The 15,744-nt window shown below is 40.4% G+C and overlaps 1 protein-coding gene across 1 annotated transcript in view; it reads right to left on the bottom strand.

Annotated features, from left to right (window-relative positions):
• The window catches only part of ADGRV1 (adhesion G protein-coupled receptor V1), a 669,001-nt gene that overhangs the window by 410,881 nt on the left and 242,376 nt on the right, over positions 1 to 15,744 (bottom strand). The window contains exons 59-64 of the mRNA XM_053586729.1: positions 14,399 to 14,563; positions 5,091 to 5,208; positions 2,994 to 3,117; positions 1,849 to 1,987; positions 1,496 to 1,681; positions 673 to 905 (exon numbers count right to left, since the gene is read on the bottom strand). Of these exons, the coding sequence (XP_053442704.1) occupies positions 673 to 905; positions 1,496 to 1,681; positions 1,849 to 1,987; positions 2,994 to 3,117; positions 5,091 to 5,208; positions 14,399 to 14,563 (965 nt within the window). The remainder of the gene's footprint in view (positions 1 to 672; positions 906 to 1,495; positions 1,682 to 1,848; positions 1,988 to 2,993; positions 3,118 to 5,090; positions 5,209 to 14,398; positions 14,564 to 15,744) is intronic.

The following is a 15,744-nucleotide window of genomic DNA, read 5'->3' on the forward strand; positions in this document are numbered from 1 at the left end:
AAACCCTATTCTAGCTGAAGTTCCCCCGTATCTGCTGTCTGCGCAGAGGTGCCTGTCGGCTGTGGGTATTTGGATGTGCTCTATTGTTTTCTGCCTTATCACATCTGTTCCACAGGGACTCACTATGGTGAAGTCTTGATCTTCACTGAAAACTCCCTGCACATTAATGGCCAAATGTCTTTGACTCAACTCCACCAACTACTCCTCCCCGCCCCCACCATGTAAAACTGCTACTGGGCAAGTACCCATCTCTTTCAGCTTTCACAGGTACCAAGGAAAGGAACCCTCTGTTCCAGCCCTTCCACGGGTATGGAAATAAGGAAAAGCAAATTCAGACACATTAGCTAACTTTGACTTAGAGAACTGTCAGGCTATTTCCTTGCTTAGAAGCCCGCATCATGTTCAGTTTCCTGGCTGCCCAGAAACATGCTTTCTGCTTTTAACTTTCAGGAGGAAAAGTTGTATTTTAGAAAACTGCAAAACAAACAAACGAACAACAAAAAACCCCAGTCCTTTTCATAATTTCCCTTGTATGCCCTGTTTTAATTCCCTTAAATCTGAGAAAAAGTAGGGAAAGAACTTTATTATTAATCTCTATACAATGTAGCTTTGCTTTCTCTCTCACTTTTTCTCTCTTTTTTTTTTTTTTTCTAATTTCCTTTTTCCCTTTACCTTCCCTGGAGTTCCACCTTTGTAATTGCTACAGAAAATTCCTCAGGGCCTTCAGGATGGTCATCATTAAGGATTTCCACGTGCAGACTCTTCCCCATCTCCCCTGCTTCAAAGAGGAGCTCCCCAGCAGCAGAAACAAAATCCAAGCCTGCTTCTGCCGTTCGGCTCAGGGTCTCATACCAGAGTCTCACCAGGCCAGAGTAGCCGCCGGAACGAACGACCGTGACATTAACCTACGCGGAAAGCATTTTCTATTTGATTTGGATGTCTCATCTAGCAGACAGTATTGTCGCTAATTAAAGATTCTGTATATCAGGATTATGTTAAAATTATGTATTAGTTTTAAAACATTGTATAGATTATATGTTAAAATAATGATGTTAGAAGTTAATTAATTAGTTTGTAGGGGGAAACTCTGGAATAGAAACAAAGGAACATTTTGAAGATCCCTACCAAAAACAAAAAAAAATGATAGGTCGCGAGTAGTGACTCACGCCTATAATCCTAGCACTCTGGGAAGTCAAGACGGGTATCGATAGCTTGAGCTGAGAAGTTCAAGACCAACTTGAGCAAGAACGAGACCCTGCCTCTACTAAAAATGTAAAAACTAGCTGGGCGTCATGGCAGGACCCTGCATTCTCCAGCTACTCTGGAGGCAGGAGGATCACGTGAGCCCAAGAGTTTGAGGTTGCTATAAGCTATGATGAGGCCACCATGAGGCACTGCAGCCTGGGCAAAAGAGTGAGATTCTGTCTCAAAAACAAACAAACAAAAAGCCTAAAAGACAAATGATACTAAAATTTTTAAGCATTTCATGCTATACCCTCTGTGCTTCTTCTGACACTCGAATTTGCTCCTGTGAAAAGGCAAATCGGCCATAAGGAGAGTCACTGGCCACCATGGTGATGTTGGCAGCTCTGCCGGACTCCCTCAGAACACCTCCCTCGGTGACTGCAGTCAGCTGAAACGCGTAGAAACACTTTTCCTCTGGTATATCATCATTCAATGCCTAGAGAAAGACAAAGAGGGTCAATTAATGGTAGAATCTGTAAAACTTAAAGAAAAACACCTGTCACCTAAACAACAGCAGACCATAATATTAACCTCCTCCCTACCCCACCCCACACACATGCACACAGCTCAAAGGGCATAAAAGAAACCAGCTGAGCCCAGTACCTGTATCACTACAATGGCCGCAGACTGTCCATCTCGCATTGTCAGTTTCCCTGAGGTCTCGGCAAACTCTCCCGTGGAAGGAGGGAATATCCCCCAGAACACTGTGATCTCCCCCCAGATCCCTGGGCCACGAACAAGGCTATAACAATACACAAATGTAGACTCAGTACATTTTTACTGAAGGTACTTTTCCTAAACATTTGCTGTATCTTTATTTTTTCATTTATTTCAAGAAAATTGTGCTTTTAAATAACCTCATCTACCATTTATAAACGTAAAGAAAGCTTTAAAATCCTAAGATAGGGGCGGCGCCTGTGGCTCAAGGAGTAAGGTGCCGGCCCCAAATACCAGGGGTGGTAGGTTGAAGCTCAGCCCCGGCCAAAACTGCAAAAAACAAAAAAAATAATATTAATAATCCTAAGATAGAAGCCCAGAGCTAATGTAAATCTATCTTGATAAGAACAGTGACAAACATTGATCACCAAAAGTATAAGGTTTAAAGGAATAACAGTATTTATAGATTTTTCACTTAACACATAAGGTACAAAATATAAACAGCTTAACGAAGTTCCTTAAAGAAGAGAAAACATTTCATACCTGCACGTGCTAATGGAAAAGGACAAAGTTCTTACTTTTGGATAAAAAAGCAAAGCATCATCTTTACTTCTCATTCCCTTTCCCAGGAATAGGAAGAAAATCTGGGAGAAAGAAATCTGTCTGTGTGGTGGGTCCTGATTTTAGAACACTTAGAAGCAAAATGTTTGACCTTGACGGTTTTCTAAGAAACAACTTTGTAGCTAAGGCACACAAGCTTACAGAGATGACGTAACTCTCTGCTATCACATGTGTGGTGACAAAACAGAAGGGAAAGAGTGGATCTTCTGATCTTCAGTCTATAGGTGTTCCCCGACACAGGCCGCAAAAACCCCTAAGAGTCAGAAACTTCCTCGCCATCTAACTTCAAGATAGCCAGAGATTATCACCTTCTCCCCCAAATTTGTCTACACTCCATGAGGAAGTTGCCATATATAAAAAGATAATGCTTGAAGACTATGTATGTACTGAGAATGATATATTTAAGACGAATTATTTAAATAAAACTCCAGAACCCTCACATAAGCAAAGAAAAATCATGAAGCCCTTACCTGATGATAGCAGTACCATTATAATTTGCTGAGGGTTCCCCAATGAGGACGTGCCTTGATGATGGAGCTATCCCAACTTCTCCGGATGCTCCTGTATCTCCTCGAATGATTATGGATGCGCTACCTACGTGAAATGATGTACACCACTGTGTGGCAAACACGTGTAGGTGCTAAGCATATGCCTGGCCACCCATAGGGAGGTGCTGAAGACATGAAGCAAAGAACTCGCCCAGTATCACACTTTAACGGAAGAGGCAGGAGAAAGTGCTCAATAATTTCACTGCCACTCCTGTGCAAAGCGAATGGCCCTCTTCCATTTGCATTAATTTGCTTCTCTGATAACAATTTTGCAGCTCATTGCAATTGGCTATGTGGTAAAAGCAAGAATTCTTGGGGTCACCTTATTATTTTTAATTTTCTGATTCTACCAATTCACTGTATTTATAAAACTGTGTCAAACATTTCTAAAAATGGAAATTTAAAAAGTTATCAAGTATTTGGCAATCCACATAATGATTTAAAAATAACTTTAAGAAAATTGTTTCCAGAAGCACAGGGTTTCACGAAACAAACAGCTGGATTGCTATGCTCTCACTTTCTTTGGCAAGGGATTAATGGAACCGAGAGGACTTGGTCATATGCAAACATCACAGTTAGACAGAAAGGGTAAGGATTTTTTTTATATTGATAAATGATTTACCCTGATCCACCGACTATTCTCCTTGTGTCTAGTTAGCCTATGTGACATCAACCCTGTCATTGTAACGTGATGTAGGAAACTGCGGGACACAAGACTTAGGGAAGAATCTGGTACCATGATACGATTCCTTGTCACACTTGCTGGCAAAGTATTCTAGATAAAAATGCAGAAAGAATAACTACCTTAAGTGCCTACAGTGATACTGTCTACAATTTTTGGAATTTCCTTGCCATGGAATCTGCTGTTAGCCACAGACCTCACTGGATGGGAGTTCTTGATGGCAAAGAAAGAAAGGTAACAATAACCAAGCTTTCATACTCAAGTTTCTGAACCATTTGCATGGTTATTACTGTGTACAGCACCATAAAAACTCTTCAGAATATTTACTTTTTTCTCTATAAATCCAAGAAACAAATCATCACGTGGACCTTTAGCAAATGAGAATCACGATGCTTGTTTCTGAAATGTGGAAAGAACTAAATAATGACTTTCAGACAAAGACAGGCACAGGTAGGCTGCAATACCAAACACATTAATGTAGGAAGCTTAAAAATAATGTGTATTTACCAAAGTAATATGTGATCATTGTCAACACATATAGAAAATACAGGTAATCAAAAACCACTATTAGGACGGTGCCTGTGGCTCAGTGAGTAGGTCGCCGGCCCCATATACAGGGTGGTGGGTTCAAACCCGGCCCCGGCCAAACTGCAAAAAAACACAGCCGGGTATTGTGGTGGGTGCCTGTAGTCATAGCTACTTGGGAGGCTAAGGCAAGAGAATCACCTAAGCCCAAGAGCTGGAGGTTGCTGTGAGCTGTAACACCACGGCACTCTACCATGGGCGACAAAGTAAGACTGTCTCTAAAAAAAAAAAAAAAAGAAGAAAGAAAACCACTATTAGCATTACATGTAATGTAATATAATGTAATTATTTACACGTAAACTCAGGTAAGACTTGTAATGACAAAAGTGGAATTACACTGAGCACATGTTGTGAAGCCTGTTATGGCAATATTAACTTTTAATGTCATTGAGAGTTTTGCTGCTACATTATTTAGAATAGTGACATAGTATTCTATCACTTTCATCAGCCTCCTACTGTTAATTTAGGAAGTTTCTATCTTTGCTTTTATATTTTATAAATATTACTACCATGAACATCTTCGTTTGAAAAAAAAAAACACAGCTAAGCAGTGGGGAATTTTGACCCCCAACCTTACCAATGTTGGGTATTATAATTTAATTATAAAAATTCTTTACCTTCAACACATGTTATAACAAATATTTTAGGAATTACAAATCCTTACATTGCCTATCCTCTATAACCACCGAGTCACTGGTTACATTTTGGTGATGATCTACTTTTGAAATTCCAGAAATGTTAATTTCTCTTACCTTTTACTGGAGATACTTCTCCCTCATCCGCTGACATCAGCTGGATGGTGAAACGCCTGTCCTCCTCCAGCAGGGCGTCCTGATGAGCACGCAGAACAATGGTCTTCTGGGCTTCAGTCTGCATCAGATGAGAGGAACAGCAAATAGTCCAGACCAGCACAGCCAGATTTTGGAAAGACCTCATTAGCAGACTACAGTCTACATCCATGAGCATTTTTTAAGTGTGTCCTTTTTGTTTCCTAGAACTATGGATTGCACCTACCCAAAATTACAATTCCACTCAGGTTTCTTGATGGGAAAACTGAAAAAAAGTTTAGTATAACCCCTAAATTTACTAAAAATGTTTAATCATTTAAAATAAAATCTTTTAAAGATTGCTAAATGGTCACACCAAAATGTCAACAGACAGATATACAGGTTTAATCCTTATAAAGAACAGGTAAAAAACAAAGTATGGATGACCCTGAATTACAGTGGTGGGGGCAACCACCAGGCCCCAGAAGGCTCGAGCTGCTCATCCTCATGGACATTTAACTCACGGCAGGTCTTACCGAGGGTGCAGTTAGCAAAGGCACCTTCTAGGTAACAAAGCATCTGAAGGCAGCAATTCATAAGAAAATGTAGTGTTTCCATTCAGGAACCTGCTTTTTTGGTAAGTTTTTTTATACATTTCAGTTTTCTTTTACCTTCACCTTTGAGATTTTGTTTTTCTTTGTTTTCATATAGGCCCAACTTGTTTCTTGCTGAATTTATTTCTGGTTACTTTATACATTTTTTTCCTACTTTTCATTTGTTCTCATTACTACTGAAACAAAAAAAAGTGTGCTTGATTTTATTTTTCATTAAATTCTTTTTTCAAGGATCTCAGGTGCACAGTCTGACTCAGTCCTGCTCCTGAACATGGCATTGTTTCCACTGGACAGTAGGTAGTCTTTTATTTTCAGTTATTTTTTTTGTCCCCTTTATCCACCCACTTCTTTTTCAAACATTTCTTGTTTCTTAAACTTTTAAAGAATTTTTCTTAGTCCATCAGTAAGCTGGAATATCTGCCCATTTCAATCTCACTCTTCAAAAGTCTTTGCTTTTCGACTTGCGCTCTAAAATGCATGTCTGCTTCTTAATTTTTTCTTCAGCAAACACTACTGAGCTTATCCATGTTTCTGAATGCAGATTTAATTTATTCTTTTCACTGCTGTGGGGATTCCATGGTTTGTGTTTCTACGATTTGCAATATTTATCTAACAATGGTTATTTACTATCTCAATTAACATTGTCCTGAACTTCTTTTTTTTTTTTTTTTTTTTTGTTGAGACAGGGTCCCACCCTATGCCACTGAGCAGAGTGCAGTGGGCGTGGTAGCTAACCACAACCTCAGACTCGGGCTGCAGGCACCCTGCTGCCTCAGCCTCCGGAAGCTGCTGGGATTACAGGCGCTCACCGCAGCGCCCGGCTGGGTTTTTCCATTTTTTTCATGAGTCGGGGTCTCACTGTCGAACTTTTTGTGCAGACTTCTTTGGATGTACAGTGATTTCCCCAAGGTGCTATTGATTTTATGTACAGCTGATTCTCATTATCCTTGGAGTCCCTAGCTGTGAATGTGTCTGCTTACAAAACTTTATTTGTAACCCCTAAATCATTACTCAGGTGCTTCTGTGGTCATTTGCAGGCTTGTGCATACTGGCAAAAACTTGGAGTCTAGTATGTTTTCACGTTAAATAAGCATTATAACTCATGCCTGAATGAAGCTTATCTAACACATACATTTTCTCCTTATGGTCCATCACAGCTTTCTTCTGCTTAGAGATACCAGATTTTAGTGCTATCCTTGGAAGCCATTTTAAACAGTGAAATTATCAGCAAAAAGAACCAGAATTTAAAAAGTGACACTATACAGACACTAAAAAGGACATCTGTTTCCAGAGTGACAGCTGTAGGAGAAAGTCAAGGTGTTGCCTTATTGAACCTGGGAATGTGCAAACAGGGTGAATCAAATTTTTCACCACTCTTTATATGTCCCTGAGTGACCAGGAAAACACCAGGAACACATTTGTTTTGCATTTGTTTTTGAAACAGGATCTTGCTCTGTCACCCATGCTGGAATGCAGTGGTACAACTGTAGGTCACCGTAACTTCAAATTCCTGGGCTCAAGGGATCCTCCTGCCTCAATCCCCAAATAGCTAAGACTACAGGCATGTGCCACCGTGTCAGGCTGATTTTGTTTTTGTTTCAGTTTTTAGTTTTTTTTTTTTGGAGACAAAGTCTTACTTTGTCACCCTCAGTAGAGTGCTGTTGTGTCATAGCTCACAGCAACCTCAAACTCATGGGCTCAAGCGATTCTCTGGCCTCAGGCTCTGGGACTACAGGCGCCTGCCACAACGCCTCGCTATTTTTCTTTTCCTTTTTTTTTTTTTTTTGTTTAGCAGGCCCCAGTCGGGTTCATACCGACTAGCCCTGAAGCTTATGGCCGGTGCCCTAACCACTGAGATATGGGCGCCCAGCTTGGCTGATTTTTTAATTTTAACTTTTTGGAGAGACGGGAATCTTTCTTTGTTGCCCAGGCTTGTCCTGAACTCCCGGTCTTCAGCAATCCTCCTGCCTCGACCTGGCACACTACTGGGATTAGGTGTGAGCTACTGCTCCTGTCCAAAAAACATTCATGAGTAGGCAAAATTACAAATGAGCATTAAGGATCTGTACCATGAATCACAAGAATCGACTAATTTGTACGTGTATATTGCCCCCTTCCTACTGTGTGAGACAGTATTTTGTATCATCTGACCTCCACTTCCATGTATATCGCCCCTTCCTACTGTGTGAGGCAGCATTTCGTATCATCTGACCTCCACTTCCATGTATATCTCCCCTTCCTACAGTGTGAGGCAGCATTTCGTATCATCTGACCTCCACCTCCCTGTGTATCTCCCCTTCCTACTGTGTGAGGCAGCATTTCGTATCATCAGACCTCCACTTCCGTGTACGTCGCCCTTCCTACTGTGTGAGACAGCATTTCATATCATCTGACCTCCACTTCCATGTATATCACCCCCTTCCTACTGTGTGAGACAACATTTCATATTATCTGACCTCCACTCCCGTGTATATCGCCCCCTTCCTACTGTGTGAGACAGCATTTCATATCATCTGACCTCCACTTCTCGAATGTCTACAACCAGTTATGAGAAAAAAGGGTGATTTCACGTGGACATTCTTGATCAATGTTTATAAATGACAGCAATAAGCGTTCTGGGATTAAAAGGTTATGAGAAAGCTTCAAAGGGGAATAAATTCAGAACATGTCTTCTATTAGAGATTCAAAATGGAGTTAAGTATATTCTCTTAAATAATCCCAGCACAGTAATAGCCAGAACAGTTTATCTCCAGCAATGTCTTACCAAGTCCATTTGAACATGGCTCCTTTTTTCTTCAAAGTTTAGAACACTTATTACTATTCTGCTACACAGCACTGCACAGCAGCAGTTTAGGGAATGCCACACAGCCCATTACAGGAAAATAGAAATACAAATTGTTTCTTAGCTTTTTGCAATTCAATTCAATTAAGTTTTTAACCACCCAGTGTAGAAAAGGAGATGAGTTTCACTCCTCTCCCCTGAGGAGGCAGCAGCCTGCTCCCCCATTCCAATGTCTCTAAGTGACACCTGTGGTACAAGGCCTGTTCTAAGTGACAGGGTGTTTGTTAGTCTCATCACAAACATCCTCTCACGTATCCTCACAGCCCTTGATCAGGTCAAGGCATTATTATCCTCATTTTGCAGCCAGGAAACTGAATGTCAGAGGAATTACTGAATCCTCCTGAAGTCACACAGCATTAAATGGTGGAGTGAAGTTGTGCACTGACCTCCAGCCGGCTAGAAAAGCTGTGTCCTTTCACTCTTCAGTGGCTACTTCCAGTATCACAAGGAAATAAAGGAAAATAGATGAAAATGATACAAACAGAGGTGGAGAAGAAGTCTGCCTCAGTGGGTACTCCAGAGAGGGGAGCTGGAGAGAGCGGTTCACGGAGCAAGAAGTGTGAACCCCAGAAAGGGAAGAAAGATGAGTCCGAACTACAGAAACTACCCTGAAACAGGGGCCTCAGGAAGAAATGCTGACAGTATCTAATATGGAGGGGAATCTTTGCAAGGAAAATATGTAGCTTTTTTTTTAATGCAATGGATTTTGGCTAGCATGAAAAATAAATGTTTAAGATAAATTGTAAAGTAAAATGAGCAAGCTGCTGAACAGATTGCAGAGTAAAATTCCACTTGTGTAAGAATAAGATACATATGCTTGAATATGCATAGAAAACTCTTATAAAGATGTATAAGAAACTGTCAACTGTGGATTCCTCTAAGAAGTAGGAATACAAGATCCAGGAGAATTCATGGGAATTTTACTTGTTTTCTATATTGCTCTGAATTGTCTAAGGTTTTTACCATGAACATAGATACTTTCATAACATAGAAAGTGGAGTAAAGACTTCTGAGTTAAATTGGCAGCACACTGGCTGGGTGGGTTATCGCTTCTTGAAATGCACGTATGGACACCACAAAGCACCTGGGCTGACAACAAAAGAAAGTAAAGATTGAAAATAGTTCCTGAAATGCAGGCAGAATTTTCACTAATGGAGGATCACTCTGGGACTTACTAGTTCACACCTACACATTCCACTCCAGGAACCTGAGTCAACAGGGACAATCACAGAGGTGACAAGGCCACTCCTGACCTCTGTGAACTTCCGGCCACAGCAAACGCCCTGACCCGGACCAGGTAGCTGCCACCCCGCACCCCTGCCACCCGATGTGCCCCCGCTCTCACCAGCTCTCTCCTCTTTATCCATTCTGAGCCTCAACTTCACAAGGTATGGAGACAGGAAGGGATGTGAGCGGAGCAATATAGACTTACAGATTTTCCATGAGTACGTTTATAAGGTCTCAGGCTAGAAGTATACATTTTCCTAGAAGCCGTTATAATTTTTCTAAATGTATATAGTGTAAAAATAAATAAATAAATAATGCATATATTGTAAAATGGCAACAGGGAACTATGAAAAGACTGCAGCTTGAGTGAAGGGTTTAAAATAACACTTAATAACAAAAATCTCAAAGAAAAAATGCAATTGCAAAACCATTGTTTTATGAGAAACAATAAACAGCAGAATTCAAACTGCAGAAAATTTAATCAGTGATGCTAAGAACACACTGGAGATGTTTGAGAAGCAGAAGAAAAGGCAGAGATAAAAATCATGTGTGTGATAATTATGTCCCAGAGTATGAATGTAGCTGTTCCCTGCATGCTGATCTCCTTTTTCTCTATTCTTTCTCTCCCCTCAGATCATTTTACCTCTACCAGCTTACACTGAAAACCAAAAGTTTCTAAGAAATTTCTGAGCTAAGGGAAAGGTGAGGGAAGAAAGAAATAATAGTGAATACCTTGGGATCTACATCGTGGATGGGATAGGAAAGAAAGAAGGAACGGGTAGAGGGCAGAGCCCAAGTGGGAAGTAGAAAGATAATGTTTATTCAGGAAAGACCGAGGGAAAGAGTGGGAAGACTGTCAGAGCCAGGTTCTTGTGTGCATGGCCCTACCCTAAATTCCTGTGATGGAGCCTTGGTGGGTGCTAAGATCCCTCTCCAGGAAGGGACCGTCTGATGGGAGTGTTTCCAGCATACGGGTCCTGTCTGTCCACCCCTTTGGAAACTGTCACAAAAACCCCCTTCCTGCAGGATCCAATGTCCTTCCTCGAATAAAACTCACCCATACACCAACTCAGACAGCTCTGAAGGCGTAGTCTGTCTTCACAACAAACTACTTGTCAGTTTAAACCACTTCACACTGGCCTGCACCCTGCCCAGTCCTGCTTCCTTCCCTTCCACAGCTGTTTCTGTCAACAGCACTCTCCACGAGCCTCATGATACTCATCTCCATCTTATAATCTTCTCCCCGGTGAAGATACAAGGCAACATTTTCACTGATTTAGCACCAGTGGATCATTCCACAGGTCCCAGAGATTTGCAAATTTCTATGAACAGAGAGTATGAAACTTAGATGTCCTGCTGGCAAATAGAAAAGAAGAACAAAAAGAACGACTTCACCTTCAAGGCAGGATTGAACAGGACTATTATGAGAATTTCCCTGTGACTGTGGTATGGTGACCCCACACTCACTGGTCTATTTTGAGGCAGGCCAGGAAACTATTATTCAGTAAATCTTGACACCTGAGATGTATCCCAGGTATAGTAACTTCTGTAGACTAGTACCTCTACTGCCAATGTGAGCACTCAGCTGCCATCAGAATAATTTGTGGGAACAGAAATCCACCTGTGTGGTATTGCAGGACGGCCACCAGCAGCCATCAGCAGGACTCAGGGAAGACCCAGGTGTCATGGAAAAAAAACGTAGGACCTGTGGAGACGTGGAAGCATCAGACCTGGATACACAAAACAGATGGAACTGTTATGCAGTTATGCAGGAAATATATCAGGTAGGTGACCAACAATGGAGATGGAGAGGGTAGAGCCCAGAGATGAACCCATTCTACTGAGGCAGTATGCTGAAGAGGATGGCCTTATTCACTGGGGGAAACATCAGAATATTTGCCATCTTGGTGTCCCAGAAAGTATTTGGACGCTGTTAAAACCATTTTCCAAATTACATCCAGGCTGTCCCAGATATCTTCAAAACAACCCATGTAGATTTTGCATGCTCAAAACCAGAAAATCTTTCTAATTACCTGCCAATGAAAATCTAATCTAATCTAACCTAATCTAATCTAATCTTATTTTATCTTATCAAATTCTCTAGCAATGGGAATCTGGTAACTAGGAAATTATTGCTCATTATCAATGAGAAACATCTTTATTAAAATTTGAGACTAATTGCAAAATTCAAAATTCTTCTCATGCCAGCTGAAAAGTTTTCAGTTCATGGCTAGGGCCCTTATAAGCTAGACACTTCTTTAGTCATTGTGTATTAGAATCTGAGAAGTTTAATGCCATCAGAGTGAACAACACTTCAAGAACAGATTGCCAGAGGGCAATTCATGTCTTGCTCATTCATTTCTTGAGCACATATTGGCAAATTTAAAGGGAAAAAAGTATTTCCTTCTGTACTGTCTGGTGTTGAAAGCTCTGAAGAAAGGTCAATAGATTCCCCCCAAATGTAGAAATGGACCACGTAGCACTGTGATCTTTAAATTTTCATACAATTCCTTTGAAAAATTACCTAGGGAGCTTCTAGACATTGTTTTCTATTCACTTGTGGAAATTCATGATCAGAGTTTCTGTATCTGCTATATGCCTACTAGACCTAATATCAAATAGGTTTTTAAATATATGTGCCTAGATTTGTATAAAGTAATGAAGTAGTTTCTTATAATTTTCAATGTTCTTTTTATTTTAATGGTTATTTCCTTCTTGTCAATTCTTAAATTGTATGGGGTTTTTTTTGTCGTTGCTTTTTAACTTATTCATAAGTTCTATGTTTTGGGGGGCATTTTTTGTTTTGTTTTGTTGCTTTTTAACTAATTGCCCTCTGCTTTCATCTTTATTAATTTAGGAAAGATGTTTAGAATCAATTGTGATTCTAAAAGTAAAAACTATAAAAAGATTGACAAATCTGGACTCTCCATTTTCTCCTCTTCGGCCTCGTTGCCTGTCTCAGAGGCAGTATCACACTGTCTAATTCACTGCTGATTGCCTTAAACATAGGTTAAGAAGGGCCACCCTTCATGATCTTCTTGTGAGCTTCTGGCTACTCTTAGCGTAGTTCTCTTCACCTTCTTATTCCCTCCTTCCAGAAAAAGAGTTGGGAGTCTGGTTAATACTGCTTTGTTGTGTTAGGCTGGAATTATTTACAATGAAGCTATGTGTTCAACTTAATGGGCACCATATGCTACTTCCCCAACTTCTTTCCATCGTGAAAGCTGGCCAAGGAAGGGAAAGAGACGGAAGAAACTGAGTGGACATAGGAAACCAGCAAAATCACACCCCAGAAAGGGCTACTTGCGTCTCTAATCAACATTATCCTGGCTAGTTTAAAAGGACATAAACCAATACAGCAGCTGCAAGTGCTGTACAAGACTTTGGAAATGAGTCGCTCTCGGGAGCTGCAGGAAAGGAATGAATTGCACAGGCAGTGACATATTGTTGCCCCTCAGGATAGAGAAGGATTTTTGCCTTCACTTCGGAGGCTGGGACACACACCGGTAGATTTCAGAGTGCTTGCCATTCTTATACCATTTATTGTGATTCTTTTTTATTTTTGGACTGGCTATAATACTTCCTCAATTATTTTCATCAAAGAGCACACAAACATTAAAAATTGTGAGTCTAGGCCAGAGGCAGTAGCTCATGCCTATAATCCTAGCACTCTGGGAGGCAAAGGCCGGTGGATCGCTTGAGCTCAGGAGTTCGAGACCAGCTTGAACAATTGCTAGATCCAGTCTCTACTAACAATAGAAAAACATAGCTGAGCATGGCAGCACTGTGTATAGCCCCAACTATTAGGAGGCTGGGGCATGAGGATCACTGTAGTCTAAGAGTTTGAGGTTGCTGTGAGCTATGACGCCACTGCACTCTACCCAGGGCGAGGGAGTGAGATTCTGTCTCAAAAAAAAAAATTCTCTAAGTTTGAGATTGTATTTCTGTTATTATGGTATACGTTCAATATTTTCACTCAGTATAGAAGTTCTATATAGTCAGAAAGCACATTTAAAAGACAAAAATAACCAGACTTGATGATAGAACATATGTAAGGGTTAGAGAAAGAGTGGAGCTAGAGATGACACCCAGGTATCTACCTTCACTGGCTGGCTTTGCCCTCAATCAGAAGAGAAAATGTGAGAGAAGGGTAATTGTGATGGTGAAAAGCAGGCAGCATCTTAATTAAAGAATCTGACTACAGTTAGCAATAATCTGTTAGACATTTCAAAATAGCCAGAGAAGAAAAATTTAAGAGATCCCAGCATAAAATAAAGATAAACATTTAAGGTGATGAATATTCTAATTACCCTAATTTGATTATATGTATTAAAGTATTATTTATACCCCCAAAATGTGTACATCTATAACACATAAATTTTAAAAAATTTAAAAAAGAAAAAAAATTCAAAAATAGAAAAAGAATTTGATTTCAGAGATATAGTGTTGGGGGAGTAATATGTGTGTGCATGATTTCTTGTATATGTATTTGAAAAACATCCCAATCCAGGCATATTAAATGCTATCTCATGAATCTAGAAGTAATATTTGTGAAAGAAAATCAAAGACAAATTAGAGAAAAAGCACAAGAGTCTTGATACTGACTATACCTCGTCAAAATGAAGTGTCCCATTCAAAGGACTGAGTTGGTGTTTAGCCTTCTCCTCTACAGCCCACTGAAGTCGGACAGCTCCTTTCCCCCCTGGAGACCGGACAACTGTCAATGTCACATAAGAATCAGGGTCATCAGACAAAAGGGATTCTTCAACCATTACCTGAAAGAAAGAAAAATTCAGTAAGGCAAAAAAAAAAAAAAAGTGCAGGATAAACAAACAAAATCCTTTATCTCTTCACAATGAAGACAAGTTTTGAATTTAGAACACTATTCATACCATGTTACAATCATGTGGCAGAAAAAAATGTTTTCTGAATTCCAATTCTCTTTTTCCTGAACACTCAACTACTTGACAGTTCCTGTCCTCTCTACGAGGTGAAACCTGTGACTGAATTCTGGCCAGCAGAACAGAAAAAGTGACTCATGCTGGACTTAAACTCCCACAATACCCCACAATAGAGAGGGATGCCCAGGACCTCTGGAAGAGGAGCTGCAGAGGGTGGAGTCTGGTGCCTGAGAGCAACCCAGTGAAGACCAGGAGTTCAAGAGGATCAGCCAACTAGTATAGGAGCAGTGCTCTCGCATGACAAAGAAATGAACCCTGACTCTGAGAAGGAACTGAGACTCAGGGGTGCTTTGTTGTAGCAATCAGGCTTCCCCCAACAAACAGACCTAAATTGTCTCTGCATTAACTGCAGTTTACCAACTTTAGTAAGTCTAGATTGAAGAAAGGTTTTATTAACATGAAGAGAGGAGATTCAATATGTTAAAAGTACCGGGACTATTTTTTTTTTTTTTTAAGACAGAGTCTTACTTTGTCGCCCTGGGTAGAGTGCTATGGCATCAGCATAGCTCATAGCAACCTCAAACTCTTGGGCTCAAGTGATCCTCTTGCCTCAGTTTTTCTGTTTTCAGTAGAGACAGGGTCTCGCTCTTGCTTGGCCTGGTCTCAAACTCCTACGCTCAAGCAATCCACCCGCCTCAGCACTATTTTTTATACAAGTCTATATTAAAGGACCTTATTCAAGCTAATTACATATGTTGACTCTGAAGCAAAGTCCAAAGGGAAACTCTATCATCCATCTGTTATGGAAATACAAAATATAACACAATGCTTTCCATTTTCAAGACAGAAGCCTACTAAACACGCAATGCAATGTTGTTTGTTTTTCTGAGACTGTGCATTCATACCAAGAGCGGAGATTTGGAGTCAACTGATAGTTATTGAGCCTCTATTATATGTCAGTTCTTATATATACTCTATCTTATGGAAGCTTCACAGAAATTCTTAGAAATCTGAGGGCCAAATATATACACATATTTGGAGATGAGGAGCCTGGA

The sequence above is a fragment of the Nycticebus coucang genome, chromosome 1, assembly GCF_027406575.1.
Source record: "Nycticebus coucang isolate mNycCou1 chromosome 1, mNycCou1.pri, whole genome shotgun sequence".
Taxonomy (NCBI): Eukaryota; Metazoa; Chordata; class Mammalia; order Primates; family Lorisidae; genus Nycticebus; species Nycticebus coucang.